Source organism: Daktulosphaira vitifoliae, unplaced genomic scaffold (assembly GCF_025091365.1).
Source record: "Daktulosphaira vitifoliae isolate Bord-2020 unplaced genomic scaffold, ASM2509136v1 Scaffold_4, whole genome shotgun sequence".
NCBI lineage: Eukaryota > Metazoa > Arthropoda > Insecta > Hemiptera > Phylloxeridae > Daktulosphaira > Daktulosphaira vitifoliae.
The window spans coordinates 39510561-39525082 of NW_026099575.1; the positions used below are offsets into that span (position 1 = coordinate 39510561).

At 26.7% G+C, this 14522-nt stretch overlaps 3 protein-coding genes across 3 annotated transcripts; 1 reads left to right on the top strand and 2 right to left on the bottom strand.

The window, feature by feature from the left end:
* Positions 1-4606: 4606 nt before the first annotated feature.
* On the bottom strand, positions 4607-5843 carry LOC126904619 (uncharacterized). The gene is made up of 2 exons (XM_050683792.1): positions 5709-5843; positions 4607-5614 (listed from the first exon to the last, which is right to left on the bottom strand). Exons 1-2 carry the CDS (start codon positions 5814-5816, stop codon positions 4709-4711), a joined length of 1014 nt encoding a protein of 337 aa, XP_050539749.1. The 5' UTR covers positions 5817-5843; the 3' UTR covers positions 4607-4708.
* Positions 5844-6458: 615 nt separating this feature from the next.
* LOC126904620 (uncharacterized) lies at positions 6459-7952 on the top strand. Its single transcript, XM_050683793.1, has 2 exons — positions 6459-6562; positions 6861-7952. Exons 1-2 carry the CDS (start codon positions 6509-6511, stop codon positions 7776-7778), a joined length of 972 nt encoding a protein of 323 aa, XP_050539750.1. The 5' UTR covers positions 6459-6508; the 3' UTR covers positions 7779-7952.
* Positions 7953-8384: 432 nt separating this feature from the next.
* LOC126903577 (uncharacterized) lies at positions 8385-9764 on the bottom strand. Its single transcript, XM_050681802.1, has 2 exons — positions 9630-9764; positions 8385-9550 (listed from the first exon to the last, which is right to left on the bottom strand). The coding sequence occupies exons 1-2, from the start codon at positions 9669-9671 to the stop codon at positions 8495-8497; spliced, it is 1098 nt and encodes a 365-aa protein (XP_050537759.1). The 5' UTR covers positions 9672-9764; the 3' UTR covers positions 8385-8494.
* Between the last annotated feature and the right edge of the window lie 4758 nt (positions 9765-14522).

Sequence of the window (14522 nt, forward strand, 5' to 3'; positions counted from 1 at the left end):
AAAACCAATCAAAAAGTTTTTAAAAAAATCTTATCGATTGAGCGTATTATAAAATGATATATATAGCAACATTTTACCAAAATATTTTGAATATTATTGACTGGTAGTAACACACCTAAATAGAGTTAAAAAGTTAATTAATTACAAAGAAAAATTATTTAATTTTGTAGTTGAAACCTATTATCATAGCAAACCTAATTCGACAGAATATACTCTAATAATATTAGAAAGGAATGAATTTAATTGTCATTATGGAAAAATCTGTTTAAGTAACTTTTTGTTTGATAAAGACAATTTTTATCAATTTTTGAGGGCAATATCTTTAACTAGTTAATAGATGTGATCATTTGATGTATCATTAAAAATAGTTATTCAATTGAGAGCTAAGAAAATAAATGTGAGCCACAAAAAAAAAGTAATCACTTAATGAATTAACTTTAATATGAAAAAGAAATTTCTTTATACGAGGGGAGACTACAATGTGAAGTGCAAGATATTCATTGAGTTATTCTATCTAAATAAGATAAAAATCAAATGAGTTCGAAATTTTTTTCTATCTCAAAAACCTTTGTAAGGTATTTTAAAATAAAATAAAATATTAAGTCGAGAATTTAGAAAAAAAAATAGCATATTTTTGAATACAGTACTCATTTTCAGCATGAAGACAAACTAAAGTTCAACATTTTTTTTTTCATTTTAAAGTATATTATATTAGCTTTAATTTAAGGTATAAATTCACTCCTCCTTAGACAGTATTTTATACTATGAATCTTACAAGTTCAAAATTTTACCCTTGGTTGGTTAAAAACCAATTGTTTTCGTATAAAGTATACTAATTATTACAGTATTATCAAAAATGGATAGTACCTATAATTAAAAAAAAAAAAATACTTTCATCTTCACTATCGAGATGAATTTTTCATATTGTGGAAAATAAATAAAATACTGATGTGAACATAAGCTGATTTAATTTTTAGTTTTATCTGTATTTTAAAATAATCAGTTTTAAGCACTTTTCTTGCAAAAATTTTAAATAATAATTTTAGAACGTGTTATTATTAAATTACTAATATTTCAATAAATAAATTGGGTAGTTTTTTTGATTCATAGATATCAAAGGTTCATATTATATTTGACAGTATTTTTTAGTTTTCATGCACTTACTTAACATTTTTTTTTCAACTTAAAAAGCTTGCAGTGATTTTGAAAATAATAAAAATTATATTTTTGATTTGTAATTTATAATACTGTAAATTAATTTTGAATTTTATAACATTTACTTTAATTTAAGATATTAATTGAATAAATTGGTAGAAACAGCATTAATGCTACAATGTTATGAAATCAAAAAAACGTCGTTATAGAAATTTTTTTTTTTTCCAAATATGTCTAAAATAGTTGAAAAATACTTAATTGTAAATTGAAAAGATCTTGAAGTTACAAAATTTTTCTTAAAAAATATTAAGTTTAACTTTTCTTTAATTCAAAATATGTATATAAAATTACTATTTATTCTTAAAACTTTATGGTAAATGTTTATATGTCATAACGATGTATATTTATTTCGACCTTTATGCTGCAACAATATGTATTTTAATTTTTGCAATTTTCAGAATGATAAAAAACACATATTAATCATACAGGTTTTAATAGAATAGGTGATTTTACTTTAAAATTTAAAAAAAAATGGTTATTTTGTTTATTATTAAAAACAAATAATAAAATTTTTTTCATATAGTCTAAGAATGCATAAATAATTTTAAACAAATTACATCAAAATGTTGATATTGTATGTTATAGGAGTTTTCAGTTAGTACTGTTCTTCTTTGTATAATAAAAACCATCTAGAAACAATTATTATACCATCTTTTATATTAGTATCATTTTGTTTATTTTTGAGACACACACGGTTGCAGTATTTGTGACGATTTCTTTAAACATTCACGTATATATAATACTTCATGAGAACTTGTATAACAAATGTTATGACCCGTATTACTATAGTATTATTGTAGTGGGTAAAGTTAGTTAGTTAATTAGTAAGTGGACAACTAGTGGTTTGGGTAAGCTATTTCAATTTTGTTCGAATCGTTGTTGAATAAATATTAATTAAAAAATATGTGTCACTTAAATATAAATTTGTTAATGAAGACTATCTATTTGTAATTTATATAATAATAACTGTCAATTCTAGAACTTAAATTATATTATTGTAGTTATTCGTAAAGGTTAAGTGTGTTTTAATTCATATTACAACCTTCTTTCCTCTCCAACACGTTACCGTGTCTCATCCTAGGTGGGGCGCAACACAAAGATGTTTAATAAATACTCATACGTTGAATCTCCAAATAAAACATTGGGTACCTTAAAAAAAACTTAAAAAATTAATCCTTTTCATAAATTAGCAGTTCGCATATCGATATAATTAGGTTAAATACCTAACTATTTTTATAAAACACCTTTATACTTACCATTTATATCCTTATAAAAAAGCCTATAGAAAGAGAAACTTGGGATAATTCAATGAGAATAATTTTATAAAAAAGTATTTTACATCTAGTGCAATTACGTAAGTATAAAAATTTCAATGTATCAATGTAAAGACATTAAAAAAAGAAAATCGGTATTTTAGAAATATCCCATGATACTGATTTTATTTATTGATTGTGCAATAAAAAGTCAAAAAAGACCCCTAGATTTAAGAATTATAATGCAGCCGCATTCTTCGCATTACCAACCTATTTACATTATTATTAAACATTATTTACACCACTTGTCTGATGTTATATTTTAAAATTTTTATGACTGGTATATTTCTATTAGAATTATTTATATAACGATATGTCATTATGAGGTACGAAAGATTTAGTAGGTATGACTTCATTTTGAACTTTAAAAACATACTATTTTCTCGGCTTACAAAAAAGCAATTCCCATTATTTTATTCTTTACTATTCAAACCCTTCTATAATTATTAATATTCTATATTTCTATGATCGTGTTATAATAAACCACTTGATTACTCGTAAAATAAATACAATAATGGGAAAACATTTTTGTTCTTTTTAGTTACGTATATCTTGATTGGTTGGGTTTATAGGAGTGTCAACTAAATTTTATTAAATGGCAACATACCTAGCTTATAAAAATAAAAACTTATTTAATTAAAATGTCTGGTGGATAATAACTTTTGAACCAGTATTTTAGTAAATATTAACATTTTTATATCTAGGCGGGAGGAGGAGTGAGGTCGAGAAATGTCTAATGTTAAAAATAACAGCACCTCCAGTCGTTACTTTAAATTGTGATAACTTCTAAAACACTAGTTCAAAAGTTCAAAAACACCAGTAATTTTCTAATAAATAAATTAGTTAATTATATGTGTTATCATATGAAAAATTAAAGTTGATACCTTACTAAGGATGAACATAAAAAATACTTCATAATTGATAAATTGAGCAAAAAATGGAACTAAAAGAAACAAATAAAATAATTACCAATAGTATTTTTATTTTTAATTAATTAAGTGGTTCGCGGTATATGAAACACTGTATAGTAAAAATACTACTTGTTAAGAAAATACCTTAGGAAGACTATGATTTTGATTTACACAAAATATTTTAAAACCTTATAAAATTTAAATTATACATATAATCAGATATATTGTTGAGACATTACAAAAACAGAGTAAATATTTTCACTTTAATCGTGATAATAATATGATTATCAAAATAAATATTATATATAATTATTTAAACCTATTTAAGATAACAAATATTAATACAAAGGCTTCAAAAATTGAATTAATAACAATTGTTTTTATTGCCAATGAAATCCAAGCTGACGAAAGCACACAATGAACATATGCTGTACCCTATTAAAAATAACAATAATTTAATCACGACTAGGTCACTTATATTTTCCTGGAATTAGGTACGCTTAAGAGGGGTACGGAATATTTGGTTATTAATCTTCAATTAATTCTAACAGTACAAGGTTTATTAATACAGACAGTTTGATACAAATGCAATATTTTAATATTTCATTGTAGCTAAATATACAACAGATTGACTTCATCTATAAATCTATTAATAACGATTCTTCCGCTTAAAAAAAAGTGAAGTAATGAAAGTATTGTCAAAAATAGTTTAATATCATATACATTATGTATATTCGTTTAGCTTACTAATTTCGTTTTACTAAATGATGAGAGCATCAAAAAAATATATATATATATATATGTGTGTGTGTATAATTCATTAAAAAAGTTATTCTACGTAATTTTTCAGGGTAGGAACTTAATATATATAATTAATTTTCAATGAACTTTCCGTTCAAATTCAATCATTTTATACATCTAAAATATGCTTTGAAATTCTGGTAATGTAATTCGATCCTATCACATTTTTTATCAAAAAGATATCACATACTTTTTATTGCGTTTCTATCTCAAAAAAACTCATTTTGTTTGCTGATCAGTTAGAAGCCTTGAAGTATTGAAGAAAAGTTATTGGAGAGTGAGAAAAACATCGCATCGAAATTACAACAAAAAGAACTGTATATAAGATTTTACTTAATAACTCACTTAATAATATGAATTCCATAATTAGTTTTCACAAATAAATTAATTATTTAATTTATTAGGAGTATAATACACAAAATGAACTATCTTACAAACAAAAAAACATAAGACAATTTAGGAACATAATTAACAAGATGTTTTGGGAATTATCTGATTGCAATCACAAAAAGAAGACTGGATTGGAACTTCAGATGGCAGTGATGACGGTGGTGATGATAAACATTGCGGTGGTGCAACACCAGGTGGTAATGTGGTTAAATAAACTTTGGGAGTTTGTGGATTTGATTGAAAATAGTACTGAGGATAACGTTCACCAGTTGCTGGATTGTAGAATCCTTGAGAAGAATTAGCTGAGTGTGTGGTGAAGTATATGGAAGGTGGTTCAGGGGCTGGCACCACAATTGGCTGAGTTTCCACATTCATTGAGTTTTCATTTATCACTATTGGACCGGGGTTCCGTTGAGGTAAAATAACTGGGGGAGGTGCAGGGCTAAGATCAGGTATCGACACTACAATTGATGGCGGTGGTCCAGATGGTATAATTACAGGACGGGGTCTTTGTGATTTTTTCGGTAAGTTTATGACAATAGGACCAGGAGGTGGACCAGGCACAATAATTTGTGGTGGTGGTGGTGGAAGTGGAGGAAAGTTAGCAACATATGTGGGTGCTGTTTCATGACTGTTAAATTTTGGAAGTAACCCTGCTGAAGAGAGTGTATTGAGTAATGGGTGTAAAACAGATTGTGGAAGTGATCGGATTGCAGTTGGGCAAGTATTAGATATAGCGGTTAGTAATGTTAGTAACGCTGTTGGCTGTGTTTGGCTCAGTACAGTTGGTGAAGAAGTTATAGCATTCAGTAAAGCTAAAAGTGTGTCAGATGATAATGTTTCATAGAGTTGTGGTGTAGTGGATAAGGTGTTTACTATGCTCTCGATCGCAGTCGGGGGCAATGTGTTTAAAGTAGATGAAGAGCATAACGTAGAAAATAAAGTGGCCAGTGGTTGAACTTTTTGACAAGTGCCATGGGAATACTAAAGAAAAAATAACAGATTTATAATTTAAAATTAATGAATACACCAATAAGGTTAATTAATGATATTATGTTATCAATTTAATTATGTGTACCTCAAATAACCCAAAAAAGCACGTGGCTGCAAATACTAGCAGCGTCGAACTCTTCATACCAGACACAAGTTTCAAGACACAAAAGACATAAGAATAACCAAGAAACATAAAGTTTTATTCCTTATATAATGTCTGCTTCGTGACATCTTAAAGAAGAAACAACACAGTAGCGAGAATTCTCAATGATAATAAAAGTAATAAAATGTTAGATTTACAGAAACGTGATAAACAATGATGAGTAATATCGCTTTTATCTTATTGATGACCTAGATTCTCCATAAATACTAAACATGATAAGTTTATTGAAAAAAATAAAAAAATTTGATAAATATATATAAAGAAGATATATATTTATTTATATAATTACTTTTTAAAGAAATATTAACGAAAATCTATGATAACTTATAACGATTGCATAATTTGTTAAATTATATTGTAATATATAATCATGATATTTTACTATAAAATGTATTTCTAGTTAATTTGTATGATAATATTTTTAAAATTAGATACCAAGAAAATTAAAGTAGAAATCATTAATATGTTTAAATAATACATACAAAGTTTTGAAAACCAGATTATCATAATATTTATAAAATAAACTGATTTTATTTATAATGTTATTATTACTTTAGACTAAAATTTGTTTATTGTTTGAATATCATATATCGAATAGGATAACTAATAAACAAATTCTAAAGATAGCTTTTAAAATGAAAAATAAATAAATAAATAAACTCTTATAAAAGAAGAAACATAATTCATGAGGAAGAAGTTTAAAAGTATTTAAAAAAGACAATATGAAATGTCTCGCGTTTATTTTTGTTGTGGCTAGCAGCCTGTTATTCTGTCAAGTAAGCATATCGTAAAATACGTGATAACTAATACACAAAAAGTGTATACAGAGTGTTCAGTACGTAAGGACACAGGTTAATTGTAATAAACAATGAGAACAATAGAAATGCATTTACTTACTTACTGAAAACTCTATATTAACTATATGAAATTAATGAATTACGTTTCAAAATAATTAATAATATTTATTTAAAAAAAAAATTGAAAATATCAACAAATATTACATCAATATTATCAATCAATCAATATTACAATAAAAATAAATAAACTATATTAATTTTAAGTTTAATTTTTCAGGGAGCACAAGGTGATTGCGGGTGTAATGATTTGATTCCAACAGGACCTCCATTACCTTGCCAATCCTCATTACTTGATATACTTAAGACGCCGTGCGCACTTACGAAAATCCCTGTGCCACAACTTCTCGAAATAATCAATTTACTCGCATGTAATCCAAGTTTATTAACTACTCTTCCTCCTCCCGTCGTCGTTGAGCTTCTTGCTTATATAGTTTCAAATCCAGCTATATTAAACGCCATTCCACCACAAGTCCTAATAGCAATAATAAATGCTATAAGCGCAGTTCCAGGATTATTAGCCATCATTCCAGCCGAAGCTTTCCAAGCTCTCATAAATGCAATTCTCAGTGCTAAAGGACTAGCATCTCCATTGCCATCTCCCACACAAGAAGCAAATGTTGTGCTTCCCGCTCCAAAACCTCCAGTAATCGTGCCAGGCGATGCCACCGGACCTATTGTAGTTCAATTACCAAAAGTGTCTATAAAGAAAGCCCCAGTTGTCGTTCCTGCTGGTCCGTCTCCAAATGTAGTGCTAAAACTTTCCCAAGCACCTGCTCCTCCTCCGTGTATTTATCCGACACCGAAACCTGGTCCAGTGATTATTAATGATAACGTTCACGAGAAAAAACCTACAATTACGACAGCGCCAGCTCCATCGCCGGCAAATATCATTATAAAACTACCTCCTCAACAGCCAAGCGGTCCACCAGTGAAATTGCCACCAACTCCATATCCACAAATACTGTACAACCCGGGATACTATTGTGCTATTCCTGATATTGTTCTACAGACTCCACCACCTCCACCAAAATTGTATGCTTTGCCATCCCCACCATGTCCACAACCTAATTATCCCCTTCCTCCGCCATGTCAACAACAACCCCCCGTACTTGCCCCTGTTCCCTGTGCTTGTTAATAACACACATATATGTATATTTAATTAAAACAATATTTTAATACATCGGACGAAATTTTTTAACCATTTAAGTAAACATTTGTTTTTATTTTATTAACTTAAAGTTTTTATAAAATCTAAACAATTAATAAAATTAATAAAATTTGTTAAAATAATATAATTAAAATCAAAATATAGTGAATTCAAAGACCACAAAATTATTCTAAGTAATAAAACATGAATACCTATTAATACAACAATGTTACCATCGTTAACGCTAAACAAACTATTAAACAGAAGATAATTTATTATTCATTGACTTCTATTGATATATTTTTTTTAAATAATATTAACCAAAATATAAATAATAATTTTTATTAATTTTAATTATAATTAAGTATACCAGTTTCTTTTTATAAACCCAATTTATGGTTGGTGAACAAAATACCAAAAATACAATAATTTACACTATTGCATGTCATATTAATTTGGAAAAAATATTAAATAATTTATCGAGCAAACAAATTAATATTTTTACCGATAATTCAATTTGTTTGATGTTCTTTTTTTTAAATAGAAATAAATAAATAAATCCAATATAAAATAGCAAAAAAAAAAGATTTGATATATTATCAATAATATTTATTCAATATAAATTTTTTAAGTGTATATACATTAAATGCATACATAATGAATTATATATATATATATATATATATATTACATGAACAAGTAGATCAACAGCTTGGAATCTGGGCCCAAACTGGAGGTAGATATTGACATGGAGGTGGAATGATAGGTGTAGGAGGACAGGGTGGAGATGGGTTAATGAAAAGATTGGGCAAACTAGCTGGAGCTTGTACAACTATGTCTGGACTGCTAAGGCTGGTTCCTGGTTTGTACAAGATTTGTGGTAGTGGAGCTGGAGGCAATACGATTGGAGCACCGGGTTTGTGGGCTGGCAAATTGAATATAATGTTGCCTGGTTTTGGGGCTGGAACATTTGATATTTGTCCATTTTGAAAGTTAAGGTTATCGTTGATAATGATTGGTCCTGGAGCACAAGGTGGTAATACTACAGGGGCAGATTGGCCTTGTTGAAAATTAAGAAGCAAGTTTGGTGATGGACCACCTGGGACAAATACAGGAGATTTGCTAAGAGATTTCTTTGGGAGTTGGACGACAATTGGCCCTTGAGCTGGTCCAGGGGCGATGATTGGAGCGGGGGCTGGTGGAAGAGCTAAGTTAGCGACTACGGTTGAGGGAGCAGCGTTAGCGGGTAAACCGAGTGATGGCAATACAGAGCTCAACAATGATAGAAGTACAGGTTGAGGGATAAGTGTTAACAATGATGGTGCGGCACTAGCGATGGCTTTGACGAGAGCAAGAATAACGTTGGATGGAATTTGACTGACGATAGCTTGGTTGGAACCTAAAGTGGCCAAGAATGCGATAACTGTGGTTGGAGGTAGAGCAGTCAAGAGGGAAGGATTGGAAGTTAAGAAAGTAAGTAAGTTGATGAGTGCAGATGGTGGGATGGAGGTCAAAAATGATGGGTTGTAAGCGATTGTGTTTAAAAGTTCAATGATGGTTGTTGTGGGAGTAGTGGCCAAAGCGCTTGGGTTACTAAGCAATGGAAGGATGGCAGTTAAGGGAAGGGATGATTTGGAACATGGTGATGGAGCTGTGAATGAGGCTTGTACTGGAGCTAGTGTTGGAGCTGATGCTTCACAAGGGAGTGGAGATGACGTTGCGCATGGAGTTGGTATAGAAATGCATTGAGCATTTAAACCCTATTGAAATAATAATTAATTTTATATTACAAAAAATGTTATATTTTTTTATTAATTTAAATTATATTACTACACTTACACCAATTGAAAGAAGACTTATAGTTATATAAGCGAAGAACATTTTCGGTTGTTTTTTGTTTTTTGATGTTGAGTTCTAATGGATGGAATATATTGTGAAAGTAAAAATTGGTTTTACTTTTATACTAACAAGTATACTGATATAAAAAACTGATAAATTACTGACATGATTTATCTTTAAAAAAAAATTATCATAACTTTTTTTTTGTTTTTTTTTTTGTGTTATTATAATTTTTTGTTGATTTTTGTGCTTCTTTCAAATTTTGTAAAATGTTACAGTGTCACCTTGTACATTATTCATTGTGTCCCACTATTGGTCTAACAAGTTCTGTAACTTTTAAATCATTGATTTTTTTTTTCTTTCTTTTTAATAAATTTATTAGAACTCAGGACTATAATGATAATAAAACATGTTTCATTGTAAAAAAACAATTTAATTAAAAACTAACTCAAAATAACAATTTAATATATTTAACATATGAACTAATTTGGTATCAAAATCTCTTCATAATTTGTTGCGGGTTTACAGGTAAGTCTAATATTTATTTAAAATCTTATAACTTATTATCTAGTGAATACTTTGAGTTTCTTTTTTTTAATAACTTTTTTAGTTTTAAACTACTTTAAAAGCATATTTTGTATTTTAAAAATTAGGATGAAATTTTTAGTTTTTTAATTTTGAAATAGCAATTTTTTAGCTCATTTATTACAATAAATTTTGATGTGTTGATTACAATTTTAGGATAAGTATTTATTGTACAATCAAAGTATATATCATAAATACAAGCTGCACTCACTCGTTCAGGGTCGGTCTTTTTACGAACTGAAATAATGTCTAACTGGCTCAAATTTTTCTATTTAGAAATTATAATACTCAGATATTTGTAGCTTCCGAAAATACAAAATTACATTACGTTATATATTTTTAGAGATATTTTGTCATAGTTAATCAACCACTTGTAGTAATTATTACATAAAAATAGTTTTATTGAATAATATTTGGACTTACTATAAAATTTTTCATTAAACTCGTGAAATCTAACCAAAATCCTAACGCAAATACTGACTGAATAATGACGTTATTAAAGTTATATATATTTTTAAGACAAGGTTTCAGTATGTTTTAAATATTAATAATTAAAACATTGTTTTTGATATAAATATATTCTGAAATATTTTTGTGTATTTTAAATTTATTATTACTACAAATTCCTACTATTTTTTTATTTTATATACAGCAGAAGTTATTGTATTTTTCAAAAAAATTAATAAGTTAATATACGTGCCCTTCTCGTCGTGCTTTATGCAGTCCGACATATAGTCAAAGTTTTTTTTTTTTTGATGAAAATATACAAATGAAAAATTTTCATTACCTCTTTAAAAAAAACGAAAAATTCTTTACTGTGTAATTATTTTTATAGAGAGATTTATTCCATTTCAATATACATTTTAGCACATTATCCCTGCAATTATAATCTTCACTGTGCTTAGCAAAACCTAGTGTCGGTTTTGAATATATAAATCTATAAAGAGTGACTTCTTAAGATATTTCGCAAATATCTATATAGGTATTTACTAATATATCTAGTTTTCTTTTCAAAATTTTCAAGTTTTTTGTATTATAAATTTCAAAATTATACAACGAAAAATCAAAATACTGGTGTATAATAATTTTCGAATCATTGATATAGAAGTCTGAGCTTTCAAAATATGTACATTACCATTTTTGAAAATGAGGTTATTATTATAGTTTTAAGATATAAATGAGAAGGGGAGATGATAAAATTTAAAATAATAATTTATTATTTAATATATGTATATTATAAATAAAATTTCAATTCTATGAAATATTTAAAAAATGTTGAGATAAAGTATAGCAAACTACTTGTATACTCAGTGATGGGAAAGTTCTTCTTAAAAGATAATTAATTTAAATTCAAGTGCATTACCATGAATTTTTTTTTAATTAATGATAAAACTAAAATAATAAATAAATTAAAATGTAAACATATTTTTTTATGCAGGGATTGAGAAATTTATCTAAAAATGAATTCATTCGTTACTTACTTACAAAAAGTTTACTTATGGTTACAATCTTTAAAATTTCTTTATTAAACATATATTGAGCTTAACTAGCATTGATGCCTGTTAGAGTGTTAAGGGGGCTTCACTGAAAGTATTTTTTTTTTATATAATGTCATTATAATATTTTTATAACGTTATTATTATATATAATTTTTATAAATATTATATAAATGTTATTATAACATTAGACATCATTATTATATTTATAATTCATAGCATTTATAAAATTATTTTTTTTAAATTGCTATCTAGGATAGCTCCTTCAAATTTACAGAAAAACTTTCAAAATGAGTTAGAAAATTATAACTTGTTGACATAAAAAATATCTTATTTTCAACTACAACAATAATAAGTCATAAATAGATTTAATCAAATAATCTATTTAAGTTTGAAAAATATAATTGCTTAAACGTTATAACCTAAATAATAATTTTATTCAATAGTATTTATCATAATAATTAGAAAAAGTTTACTAAACAGAATATACGAATTCTATTGAGTTATTAATAGACAGACCAATTTCATTATAATCTCTCTATATACTATTTTATACAAGTTTATAATATTAAACTTGTATAATAACTGATAATTACTCTTAACTATCAGAAATTATCGTTTTATTAATGTCATGTCCGAATATGCATTTTAATTGTATATTATCACCTAAAAATATCATGGCCAATCTCAAAAAAAAAAAATGAATTTTTGTTTCATTTAAAAACACAAATTCGATTTTTGAGATTGCTATGATGATTTTAATTGAAAGTATAGCCAAACAATAATTTGATATTAATAAAATGTATTAAAACCAGCTCAATTTTTACATTTGTTTTACGCATACTTTTTATTGGAGGCCAAAAAATGTTTGGAAACCTACAAAATTTTTTTTTAAATTATCAAAAATTTATCCAACAATAAATAACCTGTTTTGATAAGGCATTTATGTCCCTACCAATTTTTTTTAATTGAAAGATAATGTTGTTAGGAATATTGATAACATATCAAGCGCGCGCTTGTCACTAGAATTATTTTTATAAAAAGTTATATAATAAATAAAGTTATAATATTCAAATTATGTTATTATTTTGAATAATAATGGCAATAAAAAAAAAACCAAACAATTTTTAGAAGAGAAAAAAAAAATAATAGTAGAGGGGAGGATTTGAACATTTTTTAAATTTATGTCCTACCAAATATTTTTGACTATGGCGCCACTGACCATTTTAGACAAAACTCAGTGCGTGTAATATTCAGACTACGTTATATATACAGAAAAGTGAAACCTTCTTGAAGGTTAATGCATTGTCGAAAAAGACACTCGGTGGTCTCCGTACGCCCCTAGCCCACAGTGGGTCATAGTTCAAAATAATTAAAATTATAGTAACTGGAATGAACTATTTTTATAATACTTGATAGACTAAATATCAGTATATGTCTGGATGACCTAATAATACCCATAATATTTTTATACCTTTCCTGTTGCACACAGTATCTATACAGGGTGTTCAGTAAGTCAGGAAACGGGTATCTATTGTTCTCATTGTTACAAACAATGAGAACAATAGAAACCCGTTTCCTGACTTACTGAACACCCTGTATAGTCATCACAAGAGTTTTAGATGTTTTNAACGGGTTTCTATTGTTCTCATTGTTTGTAACAATGAGAACAATAGATACCCGTTTCCTGACTTACTGAACACCCTGTATAGTCATCACAAGAGTTTTAGATGTTTCATAATTAAATTAAACGTTATTACACGTTTAAATTTTTTGTATGATATGCAGAGTGATTATTTGACTATGTCTCACACAATATCTTAAAAAATATAAAGTATAATATAATTTTTTATTTTTCAGAAGTTAGTAGTTTGTTATGTTCAATAATTTTCAAAAAAAAAAAACTGTCTTAAAATAGTATTAACTTGAGTTTTTTAACTGAAAATATATATTTTTATGTTAACATATATGTTTTTCAGTTTAACTGACTGACATATAAAAAAAATTATCTTAATAAGGAAATAATTGGTTGATAATAACTTACGAACACGTATTTTAAAAGATATTAGCATTTTTATAATAAAACGAGAGGAATAATGCAGTTTATTATTGCGTTGAGATAAAAATACACAGACTTACTTCACATTTAGTCTTTCTATTGATAACTTCAAAAATACTGTTCCAAAAGTTTTTTCGATCAGTAATTTTATTTGAAAGATCATTTTATAGTTTGTATGATGGTTAAATATACATGTTTCTATTAAAAAAAACTCAAATTGATAATATTTTAAGGGGAAAACAGACAGAATAAATAATTTTTTTGAAAATTATAGGGCGTAGGACACTATTAACTTAAAAAAAAAAAATTCTATTACTAATATTTTTTATAAATAAATAAAAGAGTTCTCTGATTATTTTATATGTAAGCCCAATTTTAGATACTAAAATTATACCTATAAATAGTGTTATTTTTTAATTAGTTTTGGTTATAATAAACGAATCCTCTTATACACAATATAAGTTTGGTAAAATCAAGGCATAGAGATTATTTTTATATTGTTTACTTTTTATATTTATTTATTATTAAATATTATTCAGACATCCACATTAGATAATGGTGGATCTCTGATCTACTAACAATATAATATAGTGTTCCCGAAAAATGTTGCTTTCATTTATTCATTTCAAAATACTTTAATAAATTTTAAGTCAAAGAAGTAAAAAAAATAACTAAAATTTTTTTTTTAATAATCGTAATTTTTGGAGATTTTGCTCATTTATAAAAACAAGGAAATTATTTTTAATTTATGGA